The sequence below is a fragment of the Coniophora puteana genome (assembly GCF_000271625.1).
Source record: "Coniophora puteana RWD-64-598 SS2 unplaced genomic scaffold CONPUscaffold_3, whole genome shotgun sequence".
Lineage (NCBI taxonomy): Eukaryota > Fungi > Basidiomycota > Agaricomycetes > Boletales > Coniophoraceae > Coniophora > Coniophora puteana.
Window position 1 is genome coordinate 18,251 of NW_006913055.1, and position 11,776 is coordinate 30,026.

Sequence of the window (11,776 nt, forward strand, 5' to 3'; positions counted from 1 at the left end):
CATACTTCTGCGCGCTCAGCCTGTTCGAAACCCCTGATCACGGAGATATAAAAGCCTTCGTGGTTTTGCTGTGGAACGACATCACGACTCACTTTCAATACAACTCAACAGCACATTGCTTATAACACTCTAAAAGATCTCCGATGATGTTATTCAGCCCTGCTACGATCGCCCTCGCCCTCGCCCTTTCCTCTGTTGCTCAGGGTGCTGCGCTCGCCGTCCGTGGCGGTGGTGACTGCAAGGCATCTTGAGGTGGCAGCGTAACCAACCTGCAAGTAATACCGTTTCATAGAACTTATCTTCGAGACGTCTGACACGAAATCGGTTTATCCAACAGTATTTACGCGGCGACGAGGCCTCTTACTGGTATGCATGGCCTCGTGCTGGCCTTGTATTGTGTTCCTAAACATCGCTTTTCTCAGGGGCTCCGTCTGGCAGGCCAAGGAGTGGAGCTATAACAATCCTCCTGGTAGTAAGTTGCCACACCTGTGCCCTCTGTGGCGACGTTACTAATGTTACTTAATAGATGTCGCTAACCAATGGATCAATGTTGGCTCCTGCGATGGAATCAACAACAGCAATGGTGCTGGCAGCCCTGATGGAGGTCAAAGCTGGAATAAGGCGAGAGGCGGCGACAACAATGACACGAAGGGTACAGGTGAGGACAACGACAGCAAGGACAATGACTGGAACAACGTCAATGATTGCGACTGCTCTGACACTAACTCCTGGTCGAAATCCGCACAGGTTCGCACCCACATCCTTCTCATCACCGCTTCTTAACATCCTACGGTTGACACCTACTTATCTTTCATTACCCCGGCGGAAGCTCCGTCACCTACAAGTAAGTCTATCGTGCATCTTACTTGAATCATTATTTAACCTTTTCTATAGTGGTAATCTCTGGATCGCGAACTGGCGGGTAACTAGTAACTGCCCCGGTGGTAAGTCGAGTGCTCTCTCGTGTCCTAACTCTCCGATGTCTATTCAGATATGTCGAGTTCTTGAACTAACAAGGGCGCATGCAACAAGTGGTAAAAACGCTCCGATACGAATTCATCACGGACAGTTATCTGTGAGATTGAACTCGTCTCGGAACTAGATACCACTATCTTTTTTCCATAGTTTTCTAAAACCAATGTATTCAACTAAGCAGCTTCGATGGTTATTTCCTCTGTTTGTTCGTCACCACCGCACATGTGTGTTCCTGCTTTGCCTTGTTGTTCTTTGAAATACTCTTCCGTCGAACAGAGTCGATTTTCTGCAAGGTTGTTTGTACGAACACGATTGGGGTGACTGAAGTATGTCAGATTTCCATCTTTGCATTATTATCGGTGCTGCAGGTATTGCGCAAGCGAAATATCGCCACTTGTTGTACATGTGAACGTATGACGTCATGTGTATAACCACCGAGCTTCCGGATGAAGTGCAGACGTCCAACTACAGTACCTTCTGTGGGAGGAGTGCGGAAGGGCGGGACGGAGGGAAGCTTCGGACGATCATCTGACACCTGCCCTGAAGACGGCGTTTCCGTCAGCTGGTCCGTGGCGGATACCATATCTTTATGAGCAACGTCCAACGCCTTCTCTCGACCACTCGGGCCTCCAAGCTTCTCTATCCATCTGCAGTGTCTTTCAGACAACGTCCTTTCAGCACTACCTATCAAGCAAAGATGCCGAGAACAGCAGAGACCGCCAGTTTCAAGGTGCGTTTGCGAGTTCGGGTTATTGACTGTGTCGATGGTTCATTCTCGGTGTAGTTCAATCACACGATGATTCGTGTCAAGGACCCGAAGAAATCTCTTGCATTCTACCAAGACGTAAGTCTGACCTTTCTCGGATGCAATTAGTATCATACTGACTGCGTGCGGAATGGGTAATAGGTCATCGGAATGGATCTTATCTCCCGTTCGTTCGTCACTAAGAGACTGATACGAGCATATGTAAGCTGACATATATAACAGAGAAGGAAATGAGTGACTTCACCCTCTACTTTCTCGCATTCGACCACGATGGGATAAGTCAAAAGAGTCCCGAAGAACGGGACAAGCTTCGTTTTAATCGCGAAGGTACGTCTCCGTTTTTACATGCATGTATGCATAATAAACCTCGCACAGGCGTCCTTGAGCTGACACACAATCACGGCACCGAGTCCGACCCAAACTTTGCAGGCTACGCTAGTGGTAACACCGAGCCCGGTAAAGGCTTTGGTCACATCGCCATCACAGTCGATGACATCGAGGCTGCCTGCGCACGGTTTGAGGAGCTCGGCGTTCCGTTCAAGAAGCGTCTGACAGATGGAAGAATGAAGAACATTGCTTTCATCTTGGATCCTGATGGGTAGGCGGTGCAAACATTCATAAGTGATTCATCATGTCGCTGACATTCTGGATGAACAGCTACTGGATCGAAGTCGTCCCTGGAGCTATAAAGCTGTGACTCCCAGAGGGATCCCGTTTATAACAGTAAAACTATGACTGCGCTTGTACCCAACCCGACGTTGTATTATGTTTTCATCAGTCAATAGTGTATATATGCGTAGCTGGATTTTCAGAGCCTTCATGCTATATGTCATTGCATGAACCTGGAAGCATTCTTATTTTCTGAACGAGAACTTGATCATCTCATACTAAGTATCTGGGAACATTATAGATTCCTCGACATGATATAATATATAGTATTGTCGGGATAAAGAAAGATAGCCTTCACATAGTAACCTACTCAGCCTCCGTCATCCTCACCCACATCCCTCCCTAGCGTATCCCATCACCGCCTTTAATAAACACAACACACGCGGACGAAAATGAAGCAAAACGCACCTTGGCAAACAGCGTCAAACGTGTGGCTGGCTGAAACTTCTCAATGGGCGCGCGTCCAAGGCCATTCTTCCAATGCGCGGGAGGGTGGGCATCGGGATGGAGTGCGTCGGACGCGAGGTCGATGCGCGAGAAGTTTTGAAGGAGGCGAATGAGCATGAAGGACATTTCGTTGTATGCGAACTGCGCCAAGGGGTACGATGGGTGAGCATTGACAGCACGAAGTGAAGAAACGAAAGGGTATAAATATACCTGCTGGCCGAGACAGATACGCGGGCCAGCGTTGAATGGAAGGAAGATGAACGGGTTAGGTACAAGATACTTGTGGAGACGCTCGTCCAGGAAGCGGTCGGGATCGAATTCGTCAGCTGAAATAGAGTGTGAGCTTACGACTTGAAAGTGAGTGATAAAAAGCGCACCATCGGGCCCCCATAAGTCCTTACGGCGGTGCATCATCATCACGGAATACATGACCCTATGAAAGAGTGAGGATGCATCACCTAGAAGCCAAGACTACAAACATACATAGTATTCCGAGGGACGAATATGGGCTTTTCACCGGGTTCAGGAGACGGAAGAGTAGTATCCTTGGTGGTTTGGCTAAGTGAAACTGTATAAATAGAACGCACACGTGCGAAAACAGACGTCTCGTACCGGGCATTGAACGGCCTACAGCATAATAACATAGTCAGTAGAGCTCACAACAGGCACAGGAAGAAAATTACACCGCAGGGAATAGTCTGAGCGTTTCTACATATACACGATAGAAGTCAGTGATTAGATCGAGACGAGATGGACCCATGTACCAACCATTGAGAATAGCCCGAAGGTATTTCATGTCTCGAATGTCGTCATATGTGGGGCGACGGGAGGAGCCGACTCTGGTCAGCACCTCCTCACGCAGGCGATCCATGACGTGCGGGTACATCGCCATGAAATAGATGGCAGAGGTAAGAGTGGAAGCTGTCTAGGCGCCATTCAGTACTAGGAATTCCTGGTGGAATAACGCAGAAAGCTCACCGTATCTCGCCCCGCAATCATGATGTTCAAGACCTCGTCTCTGAGTACGACTCGGTCTTATCCCGATCACGTCAATGGCATACGGTCGCAACACCGAAGAAACACGCACCAGTGGTGAGCCTGACTAAGTGATCCAACAACGTATCCCCTTCCTGCACTTCCATCTTCTCCGTACTGCCGCGCTTACCGGCATCGCCCTCCGTCTCCCGCTTTGCGATAGCCTCAGCCACAATCGGCTCCAAGAACTCGTGTACGATCTTCATCGGCTCATCCGTCTTGTCCTCCAGCATCTCGAACAGCGGCCATGTCCCGCCAAAGGCCATCCTCTTCGAGAGCGCGAGTTGTGCCTGTCCAAATGCCTCCGAAAACAGCTCCGTTCCGCGGCCCTGCTTGCGATCTTCCTGCTCCTCGGCAGTGAGGTTCGCATTGAACGGGTAGGAAAGGGACGTTTGAAGGGTATGAGAACAGTCACCGAAGAGAAATTCGGTGGCAGAGTCAAGTGTGAAGCGCGAGATGAGGTCCTGGAAGTCGATAGGATGGCCTTCGCGTAGCCGGTCCTTGGCGATGCGGATGGCAGTTTCAGCGTGAGCATCGAAAATATCGAAGTGCCCAATGCGGTCATGCGTGAAGAACGGGCGCGTCATTGAGCGGTGAAGCCTGGAGGGGGAAAACAAGGTTAAGATGCGATGATGAAGGCGGTGGCCTTCTGAACCTACTTCCACAAGTCACCTGTGTAAGATTCATGAGTATTCAAAAGGTTGGGCATCATGATCACACTTCTCACCGTCAGAGTTGAACACGCCAGAACCGAGGACTGATTTTATCGTTTTGTCGAGCTGTTCACCTGTGACGTCAAGTCAGTACTTTGACCCGGAGGAGGACGCGAGGATACGCACCCTTTACCCAGTTAGCAAAATCAGTCGCGAGCATCGTCTACAAAGTGTGCGTAAGCCGCAGGTGATACCGTGGACAGTAGATAAGAATGTGATGCCCACCTTGACATGGCTTGGCTCAGAGGTCAAGATAACGTCGTCCCATAGAAAGCGCAAATTGAAGATTTTCCCGAGTTGTTTGCTCAGCTCCTCAGGATACGAGCCTTTTGTCCCGATAAGTACAAAAGGCTGAAGAGATGAAAGAGCAAGGTAGAACGTACACATGTAATCTTCTTCGGCTTTCTGCAGGAACTTCCTCAAGATGTCCACGTTCCCAATCCATCTCCCCTTCACGCATGGCACCAAACGCGCTCCCAGCGCCTCCGCTCGGCGACGCTGCAAGAACCTGTCGAATGAAACCTTGAGGAAGAAGGCTAGCGGCACTGCGGCTGCGAGGAGAGCGCAAGTCTGCCATGTGGGAAGGATGCTGAGCGCGCCGAACCGATATGCGACGAGAACGAGGGCTGTGGCAGGCGCGACGACGGCAACAAGCAACTGGGCGATGTATTGCAGGCCTGGGGTGAGCTTCATCATGAGTGCTAGTGAACGTTTGACCTGTGCTGTGAATGCAGAGACCAAGAGAGTCCTATATTATTATACAGCGTCCCGTCATCGCAGACGCGCAGTCAGGAACGGTCGGACGTCGCGATTGGCGGACTGCGGTGCGACCTGCTGATGGCAACACGGAGAACGCGGAGGGACATGTGGGCCTAGTGCGGATAGACTTTCGGAAACGTACTGAATAGGGGTATTTTCCCTTTTAGGTCCATTCCTTCCCCCGCTTAGCTTTTAGTATTGAAGCGGTCTCGTACTAAGCGTGTGGCTTGCAAAGGACTGTGAAAAGCCTGCTAAGACGTTATATACCTAAGGGTTCTAAAACGAGTCCCGTCGCTCAGAGGCACGAGGAGAATTTCGAGGGAAGAATGAGAAAACGCCAGGCGCGAGAAAAGTCAATGTGATCTAGACAGATCTAGAGCACGACTAGTGCAGCGAGTGCGCTAGCAAAGAACAGAAACAGTGGATCGAGGCAAATCATCAGTAATTCGGCACGATATACATTCGCTGCAATGTAGTGTGCCCTCGCTTTACCTCGCCTATCATGATCCACAGCTTCTCGAGTCACCATATGTATTAGCTAATAGCTCAGTACGACTGCAAAATGTCGTCTTCAACACCTCCTTTGTCTCTTGTTATATCGGGATTTCATAAATCTCAACTTTGGAGATTCACGGCGGGTGCATGGGAAAAGAACAAGGTCCGCAGCTTCAAGTTATGGCCAACGGTCACTGACTTGAACTGCGTTTCGAAGTCGCCTGTATCTGGTTATCATGGCGGTTCACTATTGTGCCAGTGCTAGACAAAGTTTATTGAGGAAGGCTACTGTGGTACAAGGGGTGATACATTGGTATATAAACAACAGAAATCGTGCTAGTAAAAAAGTGGCTTGTTTGGCTACTAAACATCAAAGCAGCTCTTGTTGAATCGTAGCGAGCTTGCTACAGTATCGTCTTTGTCATGCGATGACAATCGGTGTGTACGTGAGCAATGGAGCTGTATGCGTGTAGCAAGAACTGTATGAAAGGTAGTTTGATATCTTCAGAAGAATACTTTATATCAGGTATGCTCTTCGCAAGGGACCAAATGCAAACGACTGACGTGCTGAGAAAGTCTGAATAACTTCCATATTCACCACTTATAAGTCAAGGTAGTCCTGGCAAGACTAATGTATATCTTACGAAAAGTTTGATCACTGTTATCAAGCTCGCAATTGAAAACACTGATTCAAAGCGTCAAGGTTCGTCCAATGTTCAAAACGGGCAAACACTCACAAAGTATGCAGATACAGTACAACGTGTTCTCGTAAATCAATGTCTTGACTATTTCTGGACTCGGTTGGTTGTGAACCTGGACAACTCGTATTAAAAGCATAACAAGAATCACTGTAAAGCCGATTTCTTTGAGTTATAGCAAGCGTTAAAACTACCATCCCAACCTGATTCGACAATTATGAGGATAGAATATGCTCCACATATCACAGTTGATGCATCATACCTAACGCACCCAATTATTTCTGGTACGGAAGATACGATGACTGGTTATATCAGATGTCATTGTCACAACACGCTGACGTGAGCTACGGATAACTCACATTCCTCGGTGGGGACAAAGAGAATGAGGATGGCTATGACCGAGACAGATGCTGACTACAAGTATGAGCTGTGCGTTCCACAAGCGCTACATTTTGAAGAACGTACTATAGCGAGCGATCCAAGTACAAAAAATGCAACCTTGCCACAGTTCCAGAGAATGTATGTTCTGAGCATAAACAGATCTGGTGAAACGCGTCTGAGTTTTTAATTCAATGGTATAGTCGCTCTTTGGTTACATTCGGACACGGCGACCTCTGCGACCTGAAATACTACAGTCATCATGTCAGATACTGGTCAGTCCCCACGCAGCGTGACCTACCCGTGACAGCAGACATGATAGATGAACATACCTGCAATTCATTAACGGTCGTCAGCAACGCTCTGTTTTACCTATTTTGACTCACATCGCTGCTGGATATCGGAGCAAACTGGGCTTCAAAGTACGTATTCAGGAAGGCCGTCAGTCACAAATAAAACTACACGCACTTGAAAGAGCCAGAGGAAGGGAAATGACTGGGAGGTAGCGGGTAAAAACAAACAGCAATTTTCCGAGGCCAAATTCATGCGACATCCACAAATACTCAATCTTAATAGTGGAAAGTAAGGCGAATGCGCGGATTAAAGAGTAAAGCTACACCTTACCTCTTCAGAGACGTTGATCAAAAGGTCATAGACCTACATGGAAGTAGGATGAGCAAGCCGTCTTATACGATATATTTCGTAATCACAAAAATAACGGTAACGGAGACTGAAATTCACTATGAGGTCCAGATCGGGGTCACATCAAGAGGGCTACAACTCACCGTCCAAATACTAAGATGCGTGTACCATGGGCATGTTTAGCTTCTGTGCTTTTTTTTAATTACGAGGACGCACGTTCAAGGTTTGCTCGCCTGTCGCAGCTTGATGTAGCTGCTCCATGAGGGTTGGATGATAATGGCGTGAAGTTCCTGCTATCGTGCTCAATTGCAAAGTCTCCTAAATGCTGAAAATTTGGCTACCTCGCGATAGATTGGTGAGAGCCCAGACATCATACACTGGGGCGCGCACCAAGATTAGCCCGACTCTTCTATTTGGAGTGGGGGAAACAACGGGAAAAATCTGTATGTCCTGGTGCGCCTTTAAGCTTTGCATTGATGGCTTCTAAAAATAGGTTTACTTAAATCAGTGCGCTTTGATCCAATGACATATCGCGAAGCAACCGCACCAGCATAGCCGACAGCTGATCAGAGCAGACAGGCCAATTCCGCGACATTGTCACTGTGGGCACCCATCCGCGGACATCTATCCCATGGCTATGTATTGCTGGTACTGACACGCCATCATATGTTTGAAACAGGTGCGCAAGCACTAGCACGTCATCCAGTACTACACCGATTATCTTGTCGTATCCGCGCCAAGTACGGGGCCAAATCCGATTCTGGAGGAAGTTGGAGATATCGACGTTGCTCCTGTGATGGCGGCCGGAAAACATGCATTAAGTAGCGGAATATACCGGTGCTGGCTTGTCCAAACCAAATGACTTATACTGTGACTGTATTGATCCTCCCGCGCCACGTCTGATAAGTTTGTGGCAGGGACCTATTGGCATACCTACATCGCGCGGTCTGCATTGCACTCAAGTCCCGGACGCATACATTTGATGTGTTCTGCGATGCAACAACTTTAGCACACCTATACTATAGTGTGTGTTCTTTATCGCGTCTACCAGCTCATTGGCGCACAGATTTGGCGCTCCTCGTGGTACCCCTACACGAGGACACGTACATCTATTGTGCTCCTCGAGTCGCCGTCTGAGACCCTCACATGCACGACTGGTACTGTTGATTTCTAGGTTGTTGTCAAACAGTTGGCGCACAAACTTTAGTTTTTGCAACCTATATAAAGCGGTTCTCATAGCATACTCGGCAGTTCTTAGAGCATCTTCGGCGCTGAAATTAGCGACCCCTTTGGTGCTGCGCTCAGCGACTCATTCGGCACCGTATTTTATGCCGCAACATTGCCATATTCAGCGCATGATAAAAATCCCGAGCACTCAGTGACACAACTGAGATACAACGAAAGTGTTGCATATGGTGCCGAACACAGTGACCAATACGACTATACACGGTGCCGAGGGCAGAGCCACGTGCAATAGCAAAGCACTGTGTAGTGGCATAGTTACCAAATAGTTACAATATTCCTTATCATCTTCAGCAGAGCCTAGCGTGATGTTTACATCATGGTATTCCATGGAAACATTGCTGCAATCTATGGGTCCATTATGGGCGAACACTATTAAATCTGCTCTAGAGCTTGAACGTGAATAATGTAACTGATGTGTGCGAAGACTGTGAAACTGGAAGCATGATGTGATGACTATCTGAAGATTTACTTACTGTCTGTAATGCCATGAGAGAAGGGAAAGTCCGGTGTCCCATCTGTGAGATCGACAACTCAAACAGTACCGCGAGTAATTCTGTAACTATGAGAGAGAAACCATACGCACTTGCGTAGTAGCTGCAACGGAAACCAACGCTGTGACTTGTCTCAGTAGGTTTGTACGGTGAGTCATCCTTATCAGTCTTCGGGACAACGGACGCTGATACCATGATAGACCCTAATGCAGTGATTAGATTCCCTGGAAAATCCTAGCCTATCGGAGGGGATCTGCTTGGCTTGCCGTTTGGCCTGTATATCAATATGCATGAGCCTGCAATCCACAGCAAGACACTGAGTATACCATGAAGTTCCCACGGTTCTCACGCTTGTTGGCATCGTTTTCGACGATGTCAGGCGTTCATGTAAGTAGCCACCCAGCCCTCATGTCCTCCCAAGACTCTTCAGAACAGGGCCCGGTGTGGCTATCCCGAGTAGAAAGGGCGGGATAGGGGGAATTTCCTCTTCAGTCCATCTCCACACCGAATTCTTGGCCAGATTCTTGCCTCGAAGTTTAAGCCATCTTGTAATCAGCCCATCGTTTCCCATGGAGCTGTTTCATTGTTTGTCCATTTCAAAGGCAGATCGACAAGCCACTCCGGGAAAGGATGCAAGGAGAACTGCCGCGACAATTGTACATGTGTTCTAGACATCGGCACTGCATAACGTACAACTCGATTATAATCTGTGTTCCTCTGCATAAGAATGCACTAAACAGTACTGCCAGTGTTCACTACGTTCTATACACTCGTGGAGATCTCTTCTTCTTGGAATAATCCTCTCAGCTACCTCAGTTGCTACTTCCCGGTTACATCTGCTCATCGTGGGCAAACATAACTGTTGTTATTCTCGAGTTTGAATACTGGTGGGATAGTTGATGGGTACGAATCATATGAAGCTGGAAACGGGATGCAATGACTGTGTGGAAAGCTGCTTGATACCTGTGTCACAACGAGGGAGGGGTGCTGTGATTCAGAACCAAATTGCGCACGTGAATGAAAGCACTCACGCGTTGAGTAAGTCTAGATAGCTTCCCTGTTCGCATTATGAGTATGTGCACTACCGAGTGAAATAGTAAGGTAGGTAACAAACGGGTAATAGCCAAACAAGCTCGTTTGCGACTGATAACACTTTGCTCTCTCATGAATGCTAGAATGGGGACGATGTAAAATATACCACTTACGGAACATGCAGAGACCGTACACTATCCCGTCACGTATCATTGTTGCGAGTATTCCCGATTTTGCTTTCCGAGAGCTCTTTTTGATGCGAGCAATGGTCAGGATGAGTAGTGCTGTCACTTATGTGGTGAGTTCTCATCTTAGAGGACGTATGAAAGTACTGACCCAACTCAATCACAATCACGATGGCGTACACGATACACACTACTGATGAAGCCCCAATCTTGATGCATCCGGGCATTACGGATGTACCAAATTGAGCAACTAACAAGATCGGCCTTGTTAGCTCACCGGGGATAATGACATTCGTCTTCTACTCACACTCTACGCTTGGCATGATTAGCATTAGCAGGGCGAGGGCCGTGATAAATGATGCCTGGGATTATAGCATCAGTTATGCGGTGTTATATGACTTCGCCATTGACACCCGTGACTTACAGAAATTAGACCACTCAATGCGACAAGAATTGCCTTGCTACCATTCCACATGATGTATGCTCGCAATGCAAACATGGCTGAATATAAGCTTGAGTTCACAATTAGTCGGGAGAATGAATATTTGGAAACACTACCATCGCATGCCGTTATTTCAATAGTATCCAGGACTGTACATAGCATCAATGCAAGATTTCATCTCAAGAAAATACATCTCACCAGCAATCATGTACTCGATAGACCTGCATTTCTGACAAAAGCCTCAGTTGTAAGAAATACCGGTTAGCCCAGTTAAGGACTCACGTCATCCGTTGGATCAAGCAGGAACTGCGCTGATCGAAAGAAACAATAAACCTCTGACAATCTTACGATATAGTGCCGACTTACACGTCAAGACCAAAGACATAGTCGCAAAGGGCAGATAACGAGTTATAGCGAATAAGATTCGTCCAGGCCCAATCTGCTTCCTTGACCAGAGGTAATCGATCTGGGTTCCGGTAAGCGTACTTAATATATACTAAAGTATGACCGATACCTCGTCTGGGAGAGTAATAAAATAGTCGTAAACCTAGATTATACGAATAAATTTGTCACAGCTTAAGAAGACGATCGTACGAACTTGAACAGCGACAATCGAAGCTGACGATATCCCATCAGACTTGTGTACATGCTTGAATAAGAGGCAAGGCAACTGACCATCAAGGTACTGAGAATCGCAAGAAGGGCGTGAAATCATCTACAATGAATGGTAAGAAGTGACGACGCACGCTAGTCTTTCGCATCCCTGACGCCAGGAGGAGGAATCCATTCATTGCTCCTGCTCCT

The 11,776-nt window shown here is 47.7% G+C and overlaps 4 protein-coding genes across 4 annotated transcripts; 2 read left to right on the top strand and 2 right to left on the bottom strand.

Annotated features, from left to right (window-relative positions):
• Positions 1-146: 146 nt before the first annotated feature.
• CONPUDRAFT_150653 (uncharacterized protein) lies at positions 147-783 on the top strand (the record flags this gene model as incomplete). The annotated part of the gene is made up of 4 exons (XM_007767347.1): positions 147-218; positions 338-366; positions 423-472; positions 527-783. 4 exons carry the CDS (start codon positions 147-149, stop codon positions 781-783), a joined length of 408 nt encoding a protein of 135 aa, XP_007765537.1.
• A 796-nt stretch (positions 784-1,579) lies between these two features.
• On the top strand, positions 1,580-2,542 carry CONPUDRAFT_118876 (glyoxalase I). The gene is made up of 6 exons (XM_007767348.1): positions 1,580-1,705; positions 1,760-1,819; positions 1,883-1,907; positions 1,964-2,068; positions 2,117-2,339; positions 2,399-2,542. The coding sequence occupies exons 1-6, from the start codon at positions 1,673-1,675 to the stop codon at positions 2,436-2,438; spliced, it is 486 nt and encodes a 161-aa protein (XP_007765538.1). The 5' UTR covers positions 1,580-1,672; the 3' UTR covers positions 2,439-2,542.
• Positions 2,543-2,663: 121 nt separating this feature from the next.
• CONPUDRAFT_118878 (cytochrome P450 monooxygenase pc-3) lies at positions 2,664-5,327 on the bottom strand. The gene is made up of 15 exons (XM_007767349.1): positions 4,989-5,327; positions 4,831-4,931; positions 4,732-4,768; positions 4,620-4,679; positions 4,552-4,564; positions 3,945-4,492; positions 3,836-3,891; positions 3,626-3,782; positions 3,541-3,565; positions 3,470-3,484; positions 3,341-3,415; positions 3,235-3,290; positions 3,068-3,183; positions 2,819-2,998; positions 2,664-2,752 (listed from the first exon to the last, which is right to left on the bottom strand). Exons 1-15 carry the CDS (start codon positions 5,299-5,301, stop codon positions 2,717-2,719), a joined length of 1,788 nt encoding a protein of 595 aa, XP_007765539.1. The 5' UTR covers positions 5,302-5,327; the 3' UTR covers positions 2,664-2,716.
• Positions 5,328-6,704: 1,377 nt separating this feature from the next.
• Positions 6,705-11,117, bottom strand: CONPUDRAFT_142242 (uncharacterized protein; the record flags this gene model as incomplete). The annotated part of the gene is made up of 22 exons (XM_007767350.1): positions 11,089-11,117; positions 10,955-11,031; positions 10,838-10,892; positions 10,682-10,780; positions 10,519-10,629; positions 9,406-9,516; positions 9,296-9,375; positions 9,082-9,255; positions 9,024-9,061; positions 8,724-8,794; positions 8,592-8,666; positions 8,515-8,566; positions 8,125-8,368; positions 7,794-7,895; positions 7,560-7,592; positions 7,404-7,503; positions 7,322-7,350; positions 7,237-7,267; positions 7,154-7,186; positions 7,023-7,099; positions 6,917-6,971; positions 6,705-6,760 (listed from the first exon to the last, which is right to left on the bottom strand). The coding sequence occupies exons 2-22, from the start codon at positions 11,027-11,029 to the stop codon at positions 6,705-6,707; spliced, it is 1,701 nt and encodes a 566-aa protein (XP_007765540.1). The 5' UTR covers positions 11,030-11,031; positions 11,089-11,117.
• Between the last annotated feature and the right edge of the window lie 659 nt (positions 11,118-11,776).